The sequence below is a fragment of the Cryptomeria japonica genome, chromosome 11 (assembly GCF_030272615.1).
Source record: "Cryptomeria japonica chromosome 11, Sugi_1.0, whole genome shotgun sequence".
Lineage (NCBI taxonomy): Eukaryota > Viridiplantae > Streptophyta > Pinopsida > Cupressales > Cupressaceae > Cryptomeria > Cryptomeria japonica.
Genome location: NC_081415.1, coordinates 690,070,995 through 690,092,918, shown reverse-complemented (window position 1 = coordinate 690,092,918; position 21,924 = coordinate 690,070,995). Strand labels below are relative to the sequence as shown.

Below are 21,924 nucleotides of genomic sequence, written 5' to 3'. Positions count from 1 at the left end.
AGCAAGTTTAAAATGTCAAAAATGCACTTTATGAGCAAAATCGGGTTTTTTGGACCAAAGTGCAAGTTTTAAATTGTCACTTTTTCACTTACAAGGCAAAATCGGGTTTTTTGGAGCAAACTGCAAGTTTTAAATACTTGTAAATGGGAAATAAAATCCCTTCAACAAGTTATACTTGCTTGCACATATGTAATGGGGATTTAAAATCCCTATTACATGCAAAAACCATTAAAGTAGGGGTTTTTTCACCAAACTGCAAGTTTACTTGCACATATGTAATGGGGATTTAAAATCCCTATTACATGTGAAAACCATTAAAGTAGGGGTTTTTTGACCAAATTGCAAGTTTACTTGCACATATGTAATGGGGATTTAAAATCCCTATTACATGTGAAAACCATTAAAGTAGGGGTTTTTTGACCAAACTGCAAGTTTACTTGCAGTTGAGCCAAAAAATCCCTATTTTAACTAAAAATGACCAAAAAACAATAAAAAGATAAAAACAACAAAGGGGAAATTTAAAACAAATTACAAGTAACATATTTGAAATAAAAGTGCACATGTAATTGGTCAAAAATTCCCCTACAAAGACCAAAACAATGAATATCATTAAAACTTGCAGTTTGAAGAAAATTCTCCACCTGCAGTTGGGGTTTTAAAACCCGACTGAAGGAAAGACATAGCAAACGAACCCAGAATTTGATGAAATTCGAAACGTAGTTCGAGGATGGACTGAGGATTAAGCCAGTCCAAGGATTAGTCGAAATTTTGCCTCGGGAAGCGTGCCATAGAGTAATTTTTTTTTTCATTTTTTCACAAAAATTTCATGTAATGGTCCTTCATTTTTGAAAACAAAAATGAGGACAACAGAGGTATCACCATCAAATTGAACAATTAGACACAAGCTCAGTGCAATCTTCTAAGGGACAATTCAAAGATATTCAAGTCATTATCATCGCACATCGATCGCCATTCAAGTTAATGCATAAATAATGGACGCATAACAATCTGAAGTTAAGCTCATATCACTCCATTTGACCATGCAAGGCACACTTACAATTAGCAAGAGGCTAGTGGTATGGACGAAATGGATTCCGCACAAATGCATTCAACAATTTCCTCCATCCAATCTAATCAACATGAAAATAAATTGAGAAGTAAAGACTATGCAAGTTGTTGAAGCAACAAATCAAATTCACCTTAACTTCAATGAAATCAATTGTTCTTTACAACAAGGTTTGGCAACAATCTTTGCCTTGTCCTAATCTAACATGTACTATAATTGCTATTGACTATTCCATTCCTCTAAAACTATCTATTTTTCTATTCTCTCTATTCCCTATTAACCTTTACAAATGAAGAGCTTGAGCCTTTTATAATGCTCTCAATACAATTCAATGGCTCAGATCAATTTGAGATCAATGGGTGAAATTTTACAATGAAAACCCTAATTAGGGTTTGTTACAACAAACTCTATTTTGGCCAATGAAATAATTACATCATTTGGACACATGTCCCCGCTGGAATATTCAACCAATAGATAATAGGGGTAGGTGCCTCAAAGTTTGTGTCATCGTGGTCGAGTCAAGTCCATTGAATCAAGACGTGTTGATGTGGAACTCCTTTGATTGGTGGAGATAGTGACTAGGATGTGTTGTGACGTATTCACACATCGCCCCATTGTAAATCGGGACCCTTGCTTTTTTTGCTTTCTAGGGCTAGTTTTCTTGGTCTTTTAGGTTCTTGGCTATTTGCCTTTGCATTTGAGAGTTGCCAGAGGGCTCATTAAGATAGGGTGGTCTGCGTAAGTTCAATTTGGTCAGTAGGTGGTCCATGTCAGGGTCTCTATTGAGGGTTTCCTCTTGGTTAGGCATGGGAGCTTGTTAAGTCTTGATTGGGAATAGGGGAATCTTTGTACCTTGCCATGAGTCTAAGTGAAAATCCAAGGGTGGCCTTGCCTTTAAGACCTAGGGCATTTAGTCAAGGAAGTGATGAAGAATTTGAGCGAATTTCCGTAGAAACCTCTTTTGGTCCTAGTCTAGACCTCAAAGCTTGCTCCTACATCTTGACTGAGTGAGGAATGAGCTTTTTTTTGCCTTGTGAACAAGTTGGAACGAGATGGGATGAGGAAATTGAACCTAAAACATGAATTTCGCTCCTAACCCTTCCAAAGGGTCCAGAGCGAATTTCTCTAAAAACCTCTCCTGCTTCTAACATGGGTTAAAATCCTTGATTCCATGCCTTGATTGAATGAAAAATGATCTATCTATGCCTTTGGAAATGAGTTGCAACCAAGTGAAATGAGGAAAAGTGAGGAATTTATGCAAAAAAGCAAAATTTCGCTCCTGACCCTTCCAAAGGGTCCAAAGTGAAATTCCTAGATAGGTCCTGTCCTTCCAAAGGTACCTAAGCGAAATGGTTAAGATGCACTTTTGATCCAACGTTTTGAGCTAGGCACCTCCTTAAAGTGATTTGTTAGCATGTCTTGAGGTGAGAATAATGTGAATAAGGGTGAAGATTGAGTGTTTGGAAGGTATTTAAGACTAATTCCTCAAATTCACTCTTGACCCTTCCAAAGGGTCCAGAGCGAATTTCCTTATAGCTCCCTTCTTGGTCCAAATTTGCCTCATAAACCTTATCCCTATGGTGTAGTTGAGAGAGTATTGATGTGTGAAACAAAGTGAAGTGATGAAAAGTTAAGGATTTGACCATAATTGCAAATTTCGCTCTTGACCCTTCCAAAGGGTCCAAAGCGAAATTTTTTAAGCTCTTGACCCTTCCAAAGGGTCCAGAGCTAAATCCTTCAAATGGCTTATTTCTTGACTAGGGACATCAAATGGTGGGCATACATGGCAAGGAAGGGATTCAAAAAAGACAAGTCTAAAGCAGGCTAAGTGAAAAAGGATGAGAATTTAGCCAAAAAGAGAATTTCGCTCCTAACCCTTCCAAAGGGTCCACAGCGAATTCCTCCATAAAACATTATATCTTGCTCAAACCTATGAACTTACTCTTTCCCAAGCATTTTTGAAGACAAAACACTTGTTTTTGATGATTAAAGGATAATAAATGGAGTTTTGTGAAGGAAAATCAAGCAAAATGTAAATTTCGCTCCTAACCCTTCCAAAGGGTCCAGAGCGAAATTCCTAGCAAGACTCTCTGTTTTGCCTAATGCACTAAAAGAACCTTGTTTTAAGATAAATTGATGGCAAATTGACTTGATCATGATAAGAGGAGGTCTGATAAGGCAAGTTTAAGGTGATTTAAGAGAAAAAAGAAGTGTGAAATGAGCCTAAGGAAGAATTTCGCTCCTAACCCTTCCAAAGGGTCCAGAGCGAAATTTCTTAAAACACTATTTTCCTCCTTGTTCAAACCAAGATCTTTGTTCCTAGGACATGGTTGAGGGATGATGGATATATACTTGCCTTAAGAACTGAATGGAAGTAAAGGCAATGATGGATTTGAGGGTAAAAGACAAAATTCGCTCCTGACCCTTCCAAAGGGTCTAGAGCGAAATTTTATAGAATCCTCCCTTTGCTTCAAATTTGAACTAATTTTGTGCCTTGAAGCCTTAGCTAGGATGCCATCATGCCTTGGAAGCAATTGAGGGGTGAAAAGGTGGAGGATTTGGGCCTGACAAAATTCGCTCCTGACCCTTCCAAAGGGTCCAAAGCGAAATTTTATAGAATCCTCCCTTTGCTTCAAATTTGAACTAATTTTGTGCCTTGAAGCCTTAGCTAGGATGTCATTATGCCTTGGAAGCAATTGGGGGGTGAAAAGGTGGAGGATTTGGGCCTAAAATGCAAATTTCGCTCCTGACCCTTCCAAAGGGTCCAGAGCGAAATCCTTAAAATGGCTTATTTCTTCACTAGGGACATCAAATGGTGGGCATACATGGCAAGGAAGGGATTCAAAAAAGACAAGTCTAAGACAAGACTAAGTGGAAAGGAGTATGAATTGAGCCTAGAGGATCAAATTCGCTCCTGACCTTTCCAAAGGTACGGGAGCAAATTCTTTCAAAATCTACATCTCACCTCCAATTTGGGTAGAATCCTTGGTTCAAGAACTTTACATAAAGAATAATGACCTCATCCAAGCCTTAAGGACCTATAATCATGGTTTGAGCTAGTAGAAATGAGTAAACTTGATGAATTTATCCACAAATGTCAAATTCGCTCTTGACCCTCTCTAAGGTACAAAAGCGAATTTCTTTTAAAGTGTGTCTTTTCCTCCTAGCTTCAAGGGAAATTGATTCAAATATCTTCTTATTGATGATTTAAGGTAAGAAATGCCATGTTAGAATGAATATATATCATGTATTCTTAATCATCTTTTGTTTCCTTTGTAGATCAAGAAGACCGGGCTAGAAGGAAGATCAGGCTAGGACAAGGGCGACCTCGTTGAGTTTCATCATCATTAAGGACACTTCAAATGCATGGAGGAGGACTCAAGGTGCTTCTAAAGTGTTGGAAGACTTCAAGTGTTCAAGGAGTTGCAAGCTATCCTCAAGATCTTCATTCTACCACATGGAGAAACCACAAGATATCAGAAGAAAGATCTTATAAAACTTCAAAGCGATATGAGCTACCAGAGGAGGAGTGACTTGACTGGGAAGGAGGCTTCATCAAACACATGGGAGTCAAGGAGGTACATCATTCATCGAGTACATCAAGGACGAAGGAGGATCACCGAGGTCAGTGCAAGGGTACATTGAAGAAGCAGATAGTTTCAGAAGAGTTAATCAGAGTTAGCTTCTTAGCATCACCAAATTGAGTATCAAAAGAGATACAAGCAAGTACCAGACAAGGTGGCATCCCAGTCACTATTCCTCCAGTCAGATAGCTCCACCTCAGCATGTCCAGATTCAATGTACCTGACTCACCAGTGATGGCACAAACTTCGAGGCACCTATCCCTAACATCTATTGATCCACACTCATGAAATGTAATTTTCTCATTGGCTAGGGGAGTTTGTTGTAACAAACCCTAATTAGGGTTTCCATCTTGTAATCCTAGCCATTCATTCTAAATCAATCAGAGCCATCAAATTGTAAAGAGCTCCCTATATAAAGCTCTGGCTCTTCATTTGTAAGGGTTAATAGTTAATAGTTAGCTAATAGTGGTTAGAATAGCTATTAGTCAATAGTGAGTTGATAGTTAATAGTTAGTCAAGAGTTAGTAGCTAGAATAGTGAGTAGATAGCAATTAGAATAGAATAGGAGGAAAAGGCAAGAAATTGTTGCCTAAATTGTAAATGAACTCCATTTTCAGTGAAGTTATGGTGAAATGTATCGTTTCTTTGCAGTATGCATGGTCTCTTGTTGAATCTTCGTTTTAGATGATAGATAATTAGATTGAATGAAGGAAGTTATTGAATACACTTGCGTGGAATCTGCCTAGTCCAAACCACTAGCCTCTTGCTGATTGTAAGTGCGCCCTGCGTGGTCAACTGGCATTGAATGAGCTTAATCTCAAGTCGTTACGTGTCTATTGTTCATGCATTAACTTGAATGGTGATTAGTGTCAGATGGTGTAACAATTTGAACATATTCGAAGCATCCCTTAGAAGATCGCACTGAGTTGGTGTGGAATTGTTCAGTTTGTTGGTGAGACCTAGCCCAGTAGGACTCCAACTAGTCATTCATCCATCTTCTCACATTCTAGGTCTTAGAGTAGACTTTCTAAGCCTTGTATCTTTTGATATTTCTTTATCTTCCAGCCAGTAGATAGGACTTGAGTTCCAACAAATCAGACGCTCAGGCATTCGAATGTAAGTCCCCTTATGATTCCAGCATAATCACATTAGACCAAATTGAGCTTATCCACATGTAGAGACTCTATATACAAGAACCTTGGAGTTGCCTTGATTGATCCTTAGGCGAAATCTTCAGCATTCGAGGAAACTTTGTTCAAGAGAGGATAAGATACCTTTGTATTTTATTCTATGCTCGCATGTGCATAAAAAACACATCAACAGGATGCCACTTCAATTCGCTTGTAGAGTTGGGAGATTTGATACCCAACATTACAAGCTTGCTTGATGTTTGGTGTGATGGGAAATATTGAGGTAGCTAAGTCCTTCCTTCATCCTCGCTTGCCTTGTGGTGATCGTATAACTTCTCCTTCGCACTCCTTCGCACTCCTTTGATCTCTTCATGTCTCCATAGTGTGGTGAGAGTTGAGATTCTTCCTTCCTTGATACCATTGTGCTCGCTGATGAAGTTTTCTTCTTGAACTTGCATGGTGGCGGAGTCTTGCAATCTTCCCTCTCTCATTTCTTCAAGGTGCTGCTTTGCAATTTGCATCATCTTCCTTTCATATCTGCAAAACAAAACAAGTATGGCATCAAATACACATAATATATAACCTTGATAGTTCTTTTAACTTGATATATTCTTTGATTTTATGTGTTTTGCAGGTTTGGTAAGAGGATTTAGAGAAAATTCGCTCTCATGAAGGAACACTTGAAGTTGTTTTTCGCTCTTAGAGAAGAGCACTTGAAGTTCGCTCCAACCCTGATGCTCATGAAGTTACCCTTAAACTTGCCTTTGAACTCGCTTTCATTCATTTCCCTTCATTCTATGGGTTCTAACATTGAGTCTTCCCACCATTTATTGATGCAAACATGATAAACTATCTTTAGGGAAGGCCTCTAGAGGAAATTTGCTCCAAATGGTGTGCACATGAAGTTCGCTCCAATCACCTTGCTCACGAAGTTACCCTTACTTGGCTTGAACATGAAGTTCACTCCCCCTACCTTAAACATGAAGTTCACTCCCCCTGCCTTGAACATGAAGTTCGCTCCAATATGAGAGCACACGAAGTAACCTTCAAAATCTCTCCTTCCAAGCATTAAATCAGTTGAAAGCAATGTTCTCATAAACAATCTTGCAATTTCTCTCTTGATCACATGCACATGAAGTTCGCTCTACTTAGCTTCCACATGAAGTTCGTTCCCCTTGGCTTGAACGTGAAGTTCACTCTCCCTACCTTGAAGATGAAGTTTCCTCCCCTTGCCTTGAAGATGAAGTTCTCTCCTCTATGCCGGAAGATGAAGTTCGCGCCTCTATGCTAGAAGATGAAGTTCTCTCCTCTATGCTTGAACATGAAGTTTGCTCTTGTAGGCTTGAACATGAAGTTCGCTCCTATAGGCTTGAACATGAAGTTCTCTTTCAACTCAAAATTAGATCGGCTCAAGGTAAATACTCTCACATCATCTCTTGGGCAAATGAAGGAAATTCGCTCTCATTTAGGAATACATGAAGTAAAATTCGCTCCATTGCCTTTGCATATGAAGTTCGCTCTTGGAGGTCACCACATGAAATTCGCTCCCAAACTCATTCTCATGAAGTTCACTCTCCCTCCACAAGACATGAAGTTCACTCTCCTAGGTTTGAACATGAAGTTCGCTCCCTTGGGCTTGAACTTGAGGTTCGCTCCCCTGGGCTTAAACATGAAGTTAAAACCAAAATGAACTCTCCCTTCATTACTTCATTGTTTCATCAATTCAATCCTTGGGTTTTTCAAACTTTCATTCACAAAAACATGCCAAATTTACCTCATGAAGGCCTAAAAGGGAAATTCGCTCCTATTAAAGAGCACATGAAGTGGAATTTGCTCCAAAAAAGGAGCACTTTAAGTGAACTTCAAAATCAACATTCTAACCCCCTTTGCTCACTTACACTCATTTTCCCAACTTCATAACATCATAGCATGCTCAACATGAGGCCTTAGGAAGGATTTCACTTTGAGTGTTAAGCACATGAAGTTATTTGAAATTTGGCACTTAGTGTTTTCTCATTCATTCTTTGTTTGAACTCACGATGGGCTTACTTCTCATGTGATCAAGACGTTACTAAAGGCTAACAAACTCATCGACTTCACCTCTCACACAAGGCTATGCACTTGACTCCTAGCTTCCTGACTATCTATACCTCTTCAATGCAAAGGTTAATAGCTAAGGACTCTAACACTACCTAGAAAGCAGAAAAAAGTGGGGGGTCCCCATTTGCAATGGGGCGATGTGTGAATACCTCACAACACAACCCCAAGGCCATGAAGACAAAAAGACAAAGCATGGAAGTATGGGATACCAAGAAACAAAAAGGGAGAAGTCACTTGCACCGAATGTACAAAATGGATGACTGGTGGAATAAATAGATTAAAATACCACCTTGCACAAATACTTGGATATGGTGTGGAGATATGCCCCAAAACAACTCCGGAGATTATTAGAGAGACGAAGGCCCTTCTTGCTGAGCATGATATGCAAAAGGAAGAAAAGCAAAAAACAAAAGAAGCCATAGCAGCTGCAATGAATCCCACGTTGTCCTCTTCGTGTCCCCTTGGTCACACTCATGGTCGTGGAAGCCCAAATTTACGTCAATCACTTTCATCTTTTGGTGACAATGAGGGTGAGGCTAGTGGCACAATTGTTAGATCAGACCCTAATTTTTTTGTTCCACTCAATGTTCCAGGAGAACAACCTTCACTTGAAGGTACAAGATGGAATAGAGAGAAGCATGAACAAGCAATGATAGCAGCATCAAACTTTTGGTTTTAAAATAATATACCTTTCAATGCGGAAAACAATGTGTATTGGGAAGGTTTGGTTAATGCATTAACAGTTGCAGGTAAGGGGTTTAAGGCCCCAACAGGTCATGACTTCAGTGGGCCATTGCTAGAGCAAGCTGTAAGAAATACACAAGCTGTGGTTGATGATCATAACAAATTTTGGAGGATAAAAGGATGTAGCATTTTATCGGATGGATGGACAGATGGACGGAATAGGACTCTTCTCAACTTCTTGGTGGCTTCAAATGGTTCAATGGTATTCCTAAAGTCTTTAGATGCCTCAAATGAAATTAAAAGTGCAAAGCCTTTGTGTAATCTATTGGATGGGGTGATTCAGGAAGTTGGAGTTGAGAATGTTGTCCAAATTGTCATGGACAACGTAGCTGCATATGTATCTGCAGGTAGAATGCTTATGGAGAGGCATCCTACGATTACATGGAGTCATTGTGCTGCACATTGCTTGGAATTGTTGTTAGAGGACATTGGGAAGATTGGATGGGTGAAAAAGGTGGTTGAAGATGCAAGAAGTGTCACCAAATTCATCTACAACCATACTTGGGTCCTTGCTTTGATGAGAAAACACACAAATGGCAAGGACCTTGTGCGACCTGGAGTGACACAATTTGCTAGCCACTTCATCACTTTGCAGAGCATTCTTGGTGCCATTCCTCATCTTAAGCAGATGTTTGTGTTTGATGCTTGGTTGGAATCTACATACTCAAAAAGACCTGAAGTAGAGAAGATTGTAAGCATTGTTTTTGATGAAGGGTTCACCAAAAGTGGAGAGAGGAGTTGACTGCTGTAAGTAACAAACACAACGTAAACTTTACACAAGATAATCTATTTGCTGATTTTACTTTTTAGGGGTTAATTTTGTACTAATTTAAATTTTGTTTTCATTTTTTTTAGGTAACAAAACCTTTGGTAAGGGTTCTTCGTATGGTGGATGGAGAGGGCATGCCAATGGGTTTCATTTATGAGGCCATGGATAGGGCCAAAGAGGCCATTTCACATTACTATCGCAAAAATGCAAGAAAATGTGAAATCCTTTGGTGCATCATTGATCGTAGGTGGACAAACCAACTCCACCAACCGATACATGCCTTCGCCTACTTCTTGAACCCGAAATTCCACTTCTCTGATTTATTTAGGGCTAATGAGGAGGTCATGGCAGGTGTTGTTGCATGCATTGATAAGATGGCACCTGATCGTGAGTTGTGAGACAGGGTTCTTGATGAGTTGGAGGTGAGATTTGACATTTGCTATATCTTTATTTATGAATTTGGAAATGTTCATTATTGAGTTTGACACTTTGACTATCTATTTATGAATTTGGAAATTTTCATTGTTCAAGATCTACAATAGTGCAGAGGGGAGACTCTTCTCTTCACAACAAACAATTGATAGGAGAGGAAAACAAGAACCAGGTAAAAAATTTAGTTCAATACTGCAAGAAAAAAACTACAAACTTGATTGTTACATTTTTTTCCCAATTCTAATATTTCTAAATATTTTTTGTAGATTTATGGTGCTGGCACGCCTAATCTTCAAAAGATAGCCATCCGTGTTTTGTCTCAGCCATGCAGTGCTTCTGGGTGTGAATAGAATTGGAGTGTATTTGAGAGTATTCACACATAAGAAAAACAAATTGACACAAAAGCACCTCAATGATCTTGTCTTCGTTCGGTACAACCGTCACCTTCGAGTTAGAAAGGTGGAGGGTGTTTCACATGAGGCCATTGACTTGGATGAAATTGATCCATATGGTGATTGGATCGTCAATGAACAAAATGATGGTGATGATGTCCTCCTTACTGAAGAAGAACTTGCAAAAATAGAGAGAGGAGCAGCTTGGATGAAATGGAGGAGGATGAAGATGAGGACGAAGATGAGGACTTTGATTTAGAAGAAGAATCATCTCACCATTTAGATACCTCAACACCTACTGCTACTACTACTAGCTCAAGGCTTGAAAAATTGAGCTATATTAGGAGAACAAAGAGGAAGATGTAGTCTTCTCTTTAGTTTGTTCATTATTGTTTTTCACATTTGGACATATCATTATATGTAATTTTGTAAACATTTATAAACTTATGCTGCTATTATTCATTTTAAAGTTTGAAAATATGAGTATGAATGATGAAATTTCAAATATTGAGTGTTTAGAGATCATATGACATGTGTAATGTTTCAATTATGGCTCTTATGTTTTCTAAATGCATTAATTTTTTTTTTTTTTTTTGTAGACCTACGTTTTTTTTGTCGAGTCCTTTCGTGAGTCTTTCACAAGTCCGAGTCCGAGTCCAATTTTTTGGTTTGCCAAGTCCGTGGCGAGTTTGAGTATTAAAACTTTGGTTGGGAGGGTTAAGCAAGATACTCCGAGGATCACATAACCCTTATATTAGTAAAAATCTCATTATATGTATTTGCCCCTGTGGCTAGGGGATGGATGGAGTGAATTGGGTCTATGCTAACAAGATGAAGCTGAATTATGCCATTGAGAAGAAATAGGACCATGATGTTGAAGGGGAACATGCTGAGGAAAAAGCTGTGAGAGATGTTGTCTTTGTTTACTCTCCTATCTGATAAAATGAATACTTGAAATAATGAACAAAATTAATAGTGCATATCAGATAGAGTAAAATCATATCTTTAGTCACTGATAAATTTATTACAGAAGTAGACTTGAGATGGTTAGCCAAGGATCAAAGTTGTTCTAACTAGATCATATTGCTTTCCATGACAATACATAATCTATTTAAAGGACCCAAGAATTGCCAAGTTTTGGAAATGTTGTCATTGATGTCAAGGTATAAAGATGAAGTTGTCATTGATGTTAAAGCCATGTCAAAAAAGGTTTTGTTGCCTAAGCATATTATCATTGATATATGGACAAGATTGTTATAATGTTATCATTGATGTCAAAGGTGTGTAAAAATTGTTGGTAAGCTTATTGTGATTAGTTAACAAAGGATGTTTCCCTTGAAGAATTACCTTTCTACATGAATGGGATGCCTCTCTTTATAAGACCATGCAATGGTATAAATAGAAGATGAATGGGAAATAAAATAAGTTTTTTGCAAAGAAGATTATTTGAATTTAAGAAGATATAAAATCAGATTGATTTTAAGATAAATAAAAGCATTTTAAAAGACAAATCAATATAAAGAATTGTTAACAAAAGGTGATGTCTTTTCAAAAGGTCACTTCTATTCAAATAGATGTCTCTCTTCACAAGAGACATGAAGATATAAAAATGAGTTTGTGGAATATGGAGGAGGTGTGTGTGGAAGACAATTAGATATATCAGATATACACCAGCAGATTGATGCGAAGAGAATATAGTAGAAGATTTGTCAAAGGCAGATTTTGTGCAGGATATCTAAGAGAAAGATTAGAGCAGCATATTGGAGAAGACTTCTAAGCATATCAGAGCAAATCTAAATTAGATTAAAGGGTAGATCTAAAGGAATTGAATCACACCTTGTAAGTAGATCTGAAGAAGGGTTTATAAGCAGATGCTTGAAGGAAATTGTTCAAGGTAAGATTGTGAAGGGTGGAGTTGAAGCATATCCTCCATCAGCATATTTATAGCAGATCTTTAAAGAGAGTTTTGAGTAGAGCTCTAAGAGAGTTTTGAGCAGATCTAAAGAAGTTTCAAGGAGATTTATAAAGCCAAAATCAAAATCAAAAGGTATGTGTATGAAGAGGTGTGTTGTCTAGAAAGAGTTAAGACATCTCCATTCTTATAATTATTAAAGATATAAAGGCAGATCATTCAAGTGAAGGAGTTGTGTATATGGAGAATAAACAATATATCAAAAACACCAGCAAGTGAAGAGAAAACTATAGAAAGTTAATCTGCATATTGGATGAAGAGATTGTAAGAAATCTTATGGGAGATGTGCAATCAGATTTATGAAATATTTTTGGCAGATTTATGAAAAAGTATATAGGCAGATTTTTAAAAGAGGCTTAGGAACTTGTTGCCCCTATCACTAACTATGCTCTTGGGCATCCCTTGAAGTTTGAAAATCTTTCTGAATAACAAATCAGCTACTTGTGCTGCAATATATGTCACAGAAATTGCAAAGAAATGTGCAAACTTAGTCAACCTGTCCACACTGACATATATGCAGTCTTTACCCTATACCTTAGGTAGCCCAGTGATGAAGTCCATGGAGATGTGTTCCCATTTCTGATTGGGAATGGGTAAGGGCTGAAGCAAACCAGCTAGATAAGTGTGCTTGTATCTATTTAACTTCTCATTTAATTAAATTCAATATCGTGTTTTATTTCATCTTTATTTATTTGAAATATTCAAAGGTAATTGATTTATAATTTAATTTAACTTTAGGAGAGAGGGATACTATTATGTGAAATAGGACCCAATCCAAGACTAATTCCATCCTTCCTCAAATAATATTTCTTGTGCATTGTCAAACGACCATCAATAACATTTGTCTCTATTGGTGGTGTTTTTATGCATGTTCAACACAAAATAAAATACCCAGAGATATTCTATTCTCTCTTGATCAAAATCTTCTATTTGCTAAATAGCTGAACTGTGTGATCACAAAGACGACTCCAAGGTTCTCAAATGCGTACGGATAGTCTTAGTTGGTTTGTTGTGATTTGTTGGTAATCTCAAGGAGGACTTACATAATTGTTCAAAGAGTAAATAGATCTAAGGATTTTGATGATTGCCGACACTTGTAACTTTTTTTTTGGAACGATTTTGCAATAAGTTCTTTTCAATCCTACTTCTACTAAGACTTGGAAAAAAAAGAAAAAAAGGATGGGGTTTTAGGAAGGTAATCCTAATTCTAAGCTAATCCTATGAACTCTGGAGACAAAAAATTCAAAAGCGGAATTTAAACCAATTGTTGTGTTGCCAAATTCAACAACTACATAAGAACGGTGCTATCTTCCAAGGAACTCAAAAGATGTTCATATCACTTACATTCACCAACATATCAAACAATGAATAAAGTGATAGAAGTTAAGTTTTCATTTACTTGTTCAAGCTAACTTTGCAAAATAATTGAAAATTATCCAATAATAAAAAGTGTGAACACATCAACTCCACACTAAGCAATTTTATCAAATCTTTCATTCAATCCATTAACTTGGAAATCAAATCTAATCTAATGAGAGCCAAGAAACCATGCTAACTTGCAAAAGTGGACAAAGATTCACCAACATATTGAACAATGAATTATGTCAATTACTTAAGAAGTATCACTACAACAATTTCTCTGAAATCTCTCTCTAACAAATGAAAAGAGGAGGGTTTATATAGGCATTCCATTACAAAGCAATGGCCCAGATTGATCCAAGATCAACAACCAAGATTAAAACATCAAATACTAAATAAGGCGAGCTACAATAGTTATCCAAAACGGACCAATGAGAAATAAACAACTATCGAATCCAACTTTCTTCTAGAAGAGGGCGTCCCTTATCCTTTTCTTTGGCAGCAAATTCAACGAACTTGGTCACTATAGGGTCGAGCTCTTCCATTGGGACACTTGGCAAAATGTCGATCTTGGTATTCCATGAAGTCCGTCTCATCTTCACATGTGGCAAAAGTGGTCATTCAATCCATTTCCAATTTTTGAAAACCATCCTCAATGGACATAAATGCGGATGCCTTGCCAAAATGTTGCTTTTGAATTGGATTTGTAGAAGTTGCTTTGAACCTTGGTCTTCAGGTTCTCTACATCCAAGTCACTATCTCAGACTATTTCCTTCTCAAGCACATCAAAAACTATGATGAAGACCTTGTTTTGGACAACTTTGATTGTTTCTTTTATTTTGGCTCCATCAATCTTCAGCTTCTCCAATACTTCCCCTATAGCCACCAAGGCATGATACCATGTGCTGAAGTCATATGATGTGCCAGAATCAATTACATTTCCACTGATGAAGTCTTGTTTAGGGATTCCTTTTAGCACCTCTAAACATGGAATTGTCTTTTCTTGAATAGTTTGGGAAAACTAAGCTATGCTCTGGACTCTATATATGAATGAAGAGATCCGACCATAGACCTGTGCCAATTCCTCCATGAATTTGATGGCCTTGTCTACAACTTCTGTAATCCATTCCTTGGCCTCTTGGGCTGCCATCTTCATGCCATCAAAGCTCTCAACTGATTCTTGTGGAAGAGCCAAAGGTGGAGTGACTGCTGCCTCTTTTCTTCTAATAGAATTTACCAAATGTTGGATATAATCCTTCAATTGTTCATTCTCCGCTTTGAATTCGTCCTTTTCTTCTTCTTTCCTTAGCCTTTCCTTGATGGCATTGGCTGAATCATCTAACTCTTGGACTTCTTGTTCCTTTGTATCAGGACCTAAGTCCACAGTCATTAGCTCGTAATCTTCAGGAGTGATTTCCTCTTTTGTTTTGTCAACCTTTGGAATAACTACCTGTATTGAACGAGATCATGTGCCATCTTTATGGATTAAGGAATATTTCCTTGCCTTCTTTTCCATAGGCCGGTTCAATCTGGCTAATAACTCTACTAAATCGTCCATTGGTTGGACTTCTATAATAGCTTTCTTTTCCATTTTGTCTAATAACCAATCCGGTACCGTTGGCTGTTCAATGCCATCATCTTCTTCATTTACTTCATTTCCTTCATTTCTTTCATTTTCTCTGTCTTTTTCATTTTCTCCATTTCCTCGAAGTGTGGAAATCATTCCTTCTTGAAAATCTTCCTCCAAGATATCAACCTCAATATTTTTCAATTCCTCATCCATTACTGTTACTGGATTATCAAGGCTATTAGGAACAATTTGCTGTTGAACTGGTTCTTCACAAATTGGAGGAATTTCCATCTTAATTTGTAAATTGTCTGCAATTGGAGCTTTGTTCCTATTTGTGGATGAGCCAACTCCTTCAACCAAAGAAGTGTTGGTGGAGGAAGATGCATTGTTTGCTCTCTGTTTCTTACATATAATTTCCTTATTTGAAGTCCTCTTTCTTCTTGGCCTTAGTGAACTCTCTGCTGTGTCCTTCCTTTTCTTGGAATAACCACTTTTTGGTTTCTCAACATTATGAGTCACTTCATCCTCATCGGAAGAACATGAATCCATGCTTCCTATTAAATCATAGGTGAAGGTAGTATTCTTCTCTTTCAACTTGTGAGTTTGCTGATCCACTCACCACTTAGTATATTTCATGACTGGGCCATTAATGTATCCAAATCTGAAAGCTCAGGTCCTGACCAATCTACTGTAGGAAGAGGTTTATCCTTTTCTTCTTCATAGAATGGTTGGGTGAAATTTCCATCATCCTTGAGTTGATCAAGTATGGGGGAAAGTTCAATTGTTCTGATCATACTTACTGATATCCTGGACCACATTCTCTTTCTTATTTCATACTCATCAGCCGCATTGGCCCAAAAATCCTCAAGATCAATTATGTGTTTATACTTCCTTTTGTTTACCATCCCAATATGGTGATGGGGATCAAAGTTAGACCTTGATCAATAGAAGGAGAATGGGTACCATTGCATCTCCACATTTGCCTTATTAGTTGCATGTGCTGATGGACGTGATTCTCAGATTTTTCCAATGAAAAGGGGAAAAGAAATTCCAGGCTTTTTCTTGCCTCTTTGAATTTTCTCATATGTATCCAGCTGTCTAATGACCTCTAGCAATACCATTTTATTTGTAGGATATCTTGGAAGTTTGTAAGGGCATCCTATAGATCCTTGGACCCTCAAGTATGTGAATCTGGGAAATTGAGTATACCAAGATCCAAATTTGCCTACCAAATCCTTGGCATCTTGTGTCAATCGTTGATGAGTGCCTCCTTGAAATATCATGGTGATGTACATTAGGAAAGTATCATTGACTCTTTTGAATTGGGATTTCTCCTGCAATTGTGGATAGCAATCATATGCTTTGAATTGACCATCCTTGTTTCCCACAATGCCTTTGTGAATCAATCCCTTATATCTGTATCATCTTGACAACATGTAAATGACATAGGAGCTCATGTAAAAGGACTGTGTGTTCCAAGTTTTTCAGCTGCTCATCAATGTTATTACTGATTATTTTTGCCCAATTTATCATCTTGACACCGGTGGTGATTTCATCGATGAAGTGATACATCCAAGGCTCAAATGAGGAGGCTTGAGGACTTCCTGCGACTCTATTTAGCAATAGGATGAGGTCTCCACACTCTTCTATAAAATCTGTTTGGAAAAGTTTCTAAGGCACTTTGGAATAATGAGGTCTTGGCTTATGCAACCATTGCTTGTTAATTACTTCAGTACAAGAGATAGGTTTTGCTTAAATTTTTTTTTAAGGCTTCTTCTTTGGTCTTTTATATGGTAGAATGATAATCTAGAATACCGAATGCTTTCTTGATGACCATCTCTCCAAGGTAGGCCAACGCTCTGCCATTAGGTGCCATAATTTGTCTCTCTTGGATGTTGTAATGTTTGGCACATTCTACTATTAGTTTGTTGCATTGCATAGCTGGAGGAAATCCAGTTGCTTGGACAATTCCATTTCTCATCATTTTGCGTGCTAATGGTGAAGGAAAGCAATCATTGAGCCCATGCATCCTTTTCTTAAAGTCATTGAAGTCCACATGGCCAAGGTCGGTATCTCCATCCTTCTTCCACTTTGTCACAATCTTGGACTCCAGCTGTGGTCCTTTGTTTTTGAACTTCATCTGCGCCTTTTTGGAAATCCCTCCTTGAGTTGACATTTACCATCTGAAAAAAACATGAAAATTCCTAAGGTTGATGTTGCTTGAAGGAATTTTGAAGGTTAATTCTGATTTAACTTACGAATTTTTAGAAATCAGACTCAGTGAAATTTTGGAAATTGTGAAATCAAGTCTGCTTATGAAATTTAAACTTAAAAATCAAACTTAATGAAATTCTAGAAATTAAAATTAAGTCTGATCATGAAATTTTCTTCCTTCAAAACTGTAAAAAGCATAAAAAGAAACACTGATCTTAAGTGAAATTTGAAGAATTTGAGATGAAAAAGTTCTCGTGCAAGTCTGGAAAATTAGAAATTCAGACTAAAAGAAGGAAATCTTGAAGTGTGAAAGAAATTGAAATTCTGAAAATTTGTAGTCAATCCTTCTGTAAACCTGAAAATTTTGATGAAATTCCTTAAATTGCTTTGAGGAATTACTTTCAACTTCGCCTCCAAATGTAGGAATTAGTCTGAATTCTCCTAAAAATTGTTTTAGTGAAATCTTGGAAATTGTGAAATCAAGTCTGCTTATGAAATTTAAACTTAAAAATCAGACTTAATGAAATTCTAGAAATTAAAATCAAGTCTGATCATGAAATTTTCTTCCTTCAAAACTGTAAAAAGCATAAAAAGAAACACTGAATTCGAAGAATTTGAGATGAAAAAGTTCTCGTGCAAGTCTGGAAAATTAGAAATTCAGACTAAAAGGAAGAAATCTTGAAGTGTGAAAGAAATCGAAATTCTGAAAATTTGTCGTCAATCCTTCTGTAAACCTGAAAATTTTGATGAAATTCCTTAAATTGCTTTGAGGAATTACTTTCAACTTCGCCTCCAAATGTAGGAATTAGTCTGAATTCTCCTAAAAATTGTTTTGCACCTGCAATTTACTTCAAAATTTGTCTTGAAGTTTGAAAGAAATTCTTTCCTAAGCTTCAGCTTTTAACCTTGAGAAGTGACTTGTGAGAAAATGAAATGCCAATGCTCATGCTTATAAAGAAGGTGAACTCTTGCTTTGATTTATTTTTTTGGAAATGAATCTAGTCTTATTTCGAACATCAGTTCGAACCTTCCTTTCTTTTTGCTTTCATGACCTCAATGGTGATTTCTTGCCTTCTTCTAGAAGCTTCCCCCTATGGCTAATTTTATCTTGATTTTGAACCTTTTCTTCATCTTCCTTGGGCGGACTTTCTTCTTGGTTGGGAATTTTTTCAATCCATCATACTTACCCAAATTTTCTCATCCTCACCTTGGGCAGACTTTGAGGAATTTCCATAATGCATAGAGGGTGGACTTCATGCTTGTTTGTGGAATTCTCCATGTTGCCAAGGCAGAGTTTGCATTTGTTCAAAGAATCTATGCTAAACATAGGGTGGACTTGATGTTGTTTTGTGGATTCTTCAATGTTTGCAAGGCGGACTTGATGCTTACCCAAGGATTTTCCTCATGTTGGAGTGGACTTGCTATAGAAACAAGGAATTTTCCCTAAGGAAGGGCGGACTTCACCATTGGACAAGGAATTTTCTTCATTCTTGAGCGGACTTTGCTGGAGATTATGGAATTCCTCCATGGATAGGGCAGACTTAACGTTTGTCCAAGGAATTTCATCAAGCATAGAGCGGGCTTCAAGAAATTCCTCCATTTCTGAAGTGAATTTCATGGTTGAACAAGACATTCTTCCATACTTAGCCATTTTCTTGTGATGATCTATTAAAATTCCTGACAATGAACTCACCTGGCCTGACACTTCCTCTGACTTAAAAACTACCAACGATCCCGGAAAAAGAAAAAATTAACTTTCTATTTTTAGAAAAAGTAGAACAAAAAGCAAGCTCTCAAATTGGGCCCAAAATGCCAAAAATGAAAAAGCAAAAAACAAAAAAGCAACTTTCCTACAAAATAGGAAGTTATTAGAATTGGTCTAGGAAAATTGCATTTTCACTCCTTTGACTTTGACCCATCTGAGCACATCGGTGGCACTGAGACGTTATTTTGATCATTCTTTCTCCCTATTGATTTGATGACTCCTCCAAATTTCGAAAAACTTGACTCATTTGCGAAGGCAAGAGACCAGAGACAAAACCCTAAGACGCCAAAACACTAGTCTAAAAAGCAAAAACAAGGGGGTCCCCATTTACAATGGGGTGATGTGTGATTACATCACAAGTCTCGCATGATAAAATTTGCACAGTGAATAACAATAATAAACCAGTTAAACATTACATCACAAATCAAACACATTCAGTAAGTACAGGCATAGAAAAAATCATCAAATCCACAATTATAATATAGAAATAATAATCATTTAACATGTAAAATCTCCATATTTAAATTACATTAGGACAGGATAAAAGAATGAATCAAAGAGGTCGATAATTTGAGATATTACAACATAAATTTACCTCTTCTAACATATTAGATTCTGCATTTTAACATGTTAGCGCTTACATTATTATGAGAATTTGAATCAAGAAAAGGTGAGGAACACAGTTCTGCAGTATAATCTTTGAATAATTTAATGAAAGTAGATTGAGGTAAAGTGATTTACTAATGGAGGTCGAGATATGCTCTAATAATTGTTTTTTGCAACGTTTTCCACTCTCGAATGTACGGGACTGTTCCAATATGCAGAAGTCTGAGCAAATGTCCTCAAAAGAGCTAAAATTGGTCTCAGTTGGGTCTCTTCTAAGAGTATATGTTGCACTTTAAATTTTCCTTACACAATTTTCCTATTCTCTGATTTTCAAGAAAAATGCAAATATTCTAATTACATTTTATTAGCAAAGGATATCTGTTTTTTATTAAAGGACCTCTCTAGAGCTATACCTTAATGTTGAATTTTAGGTTCCCACATTAAATTTCCAGCTTTGGATGGCAGAAATTTACATTCCTTCCATAGGATGCAATCTAATTTTAATAGCCGAATTGAATAGACCGGGAAGAATCATTTGAGCTCGATAGAGTAACTGAATTTCTTCATGTGTTATAATGCAATTATGGCTGAGTTTCATGAACGAATTTTCGAATTCCAAATCTTTCAAAATTTCCATATGGCAATTCTTCTTCCACATGTATATTTTAATAAAACAATACCAACTGCAGAATTATTGTTTTTGACAACCCCGATTTAATATCACAATCCTTAGATCATTTGTAATTTTACAACTGATTTCATCATCTTCTTTCTGAACGAATACTGTTATCAGATTGAACAATGGAATAGTATGGTTTAGTTAGCTAGAAAACTGATCTGATTTCACAATGCAAATTTGAATTGCACGGTTTTCATTTCGTCTCTCATTTGGCATATATTACAATTAAACCTTTTTCATTCTTGAATTTTTTCCCCAGGTAAGCGTAGTGGATGCTCTTGCCATACCTGTAAAGTTTGTTGGCATTGGAGAACAACTAGACGATCTACAGCCATTTGATCCAGAGGCATTTGTTGATGCTATATTTCCTTGAGCATCCTTTGAACAGTTGTATATTTATGGGGAGTTATTTGTTGTCTAGATAAACATTTGATAATTTTTCACTAATGTTCATTTTTGTTGAGTTTAAACGGCCATGGAATGTGTAAATTTTGAGATTAAAACATCAGTTAAAATTCATTATTAATCTGACAAATGGTGAAATTGAGTATATATGTTGCAGCATTATTGGGATATTAAGGTGATTTTAATCGTAAATGCAGCAATCTGTTAGAATAAGATTTGATTGCTGTACAGACATCGAGGATGAAGTGTGCTATTGACCAATGCTGGATATAAAATTACCTGCTCACGAATAAGGTGGTCATCAACAGGGATTAGGAAGTTGAATTTTTTTCCTACCAAAAACTCTTTGTATTCGCTGGATGATTTCACTCATTGCAGCTTCCTGTTTTATGCGTTGGATGTGGTATGTAACTTAATTTCAATAGTTTATCACGTCCCCTGGGGATTTTCATCAGTTGCCCTGCTTTGGATTTCTTTATCACTCGAGCTTATCCCGGTTGGCAATGTTTATAGCATATTATCCTGCTAAATAATTTCCACTTTCTTCATTATAAGACTTAATATGATGGAATGTTAAACTTTTGAACTCAATTAAGCTATGAAACATTTAAGTCTCTAATTGAACTCAATTAATGTTAAGATTTCATTACTTTTTTGTTGGATGGAAGTGCTATTATGAACCGGGTTCTATATAGGGGAAGAGCACCAGTAGTTGAGCATGTACCAATTGTTGTGAGGGTTGTTGATACCGTTTGTTTCAAAAATTGAACAAATAAAACCTATTGTTTGAAACATAAAATATCAATTTTTGTTAAGAAATGTACCAATAGTTGTTAGGAATGTACTAATATTGTAAAAAGTAACCAATCAGGTGATGCCACATCAGCTGCACAATTATTGGGGCCTTTTGCACGTCTATTGGTCTCACATTTTTTTTGGGCTGTTTTGGACACCTTGGCAAAAAGCATGCTGATGTGGCACCATACTTGATGATGTGGTGCTAAAAGCTTAGCTATTGTAAAAAATTGGAAGTGATTTGAAATTTCCACATAGGATTTTGAGAAGCGTGAAGTTAGGGTGCTCAACTACTGGTGCTCTTTCCCTATATTATATAAAAATAATTGCAGTATTTTTGCC

The 21,924-nt window shown here is 36.9% G+C and overlaps 1 protein-coding gene across 1 annotated transcript in view; it reads left to right on the top strand.

The window, feature by feature from the left end:
- LOC131038106 (cell division protein FtsY homolog, chloroplastic) overlaps positions 1–20,934 on the top strand; it is a 112,074-nt gene extending 91,140 nt beyond the window's left edge. Inside the window, exon 11 of the mRNA XM_057970415.2 lies at positions 20,642–20,934. Coding sequence (XP_057826398.1) covers positions 20,642–20,755 — 114 coding nt within the window. The 3' untranslated portion in view covers positions 20,756–20,934. The remainder of the gene's footprint in view (positions 1–20,641) is intronic.
- The last annotated feature ends 990 nt before the right edge of the window (positions 20,935–21,924 follow it).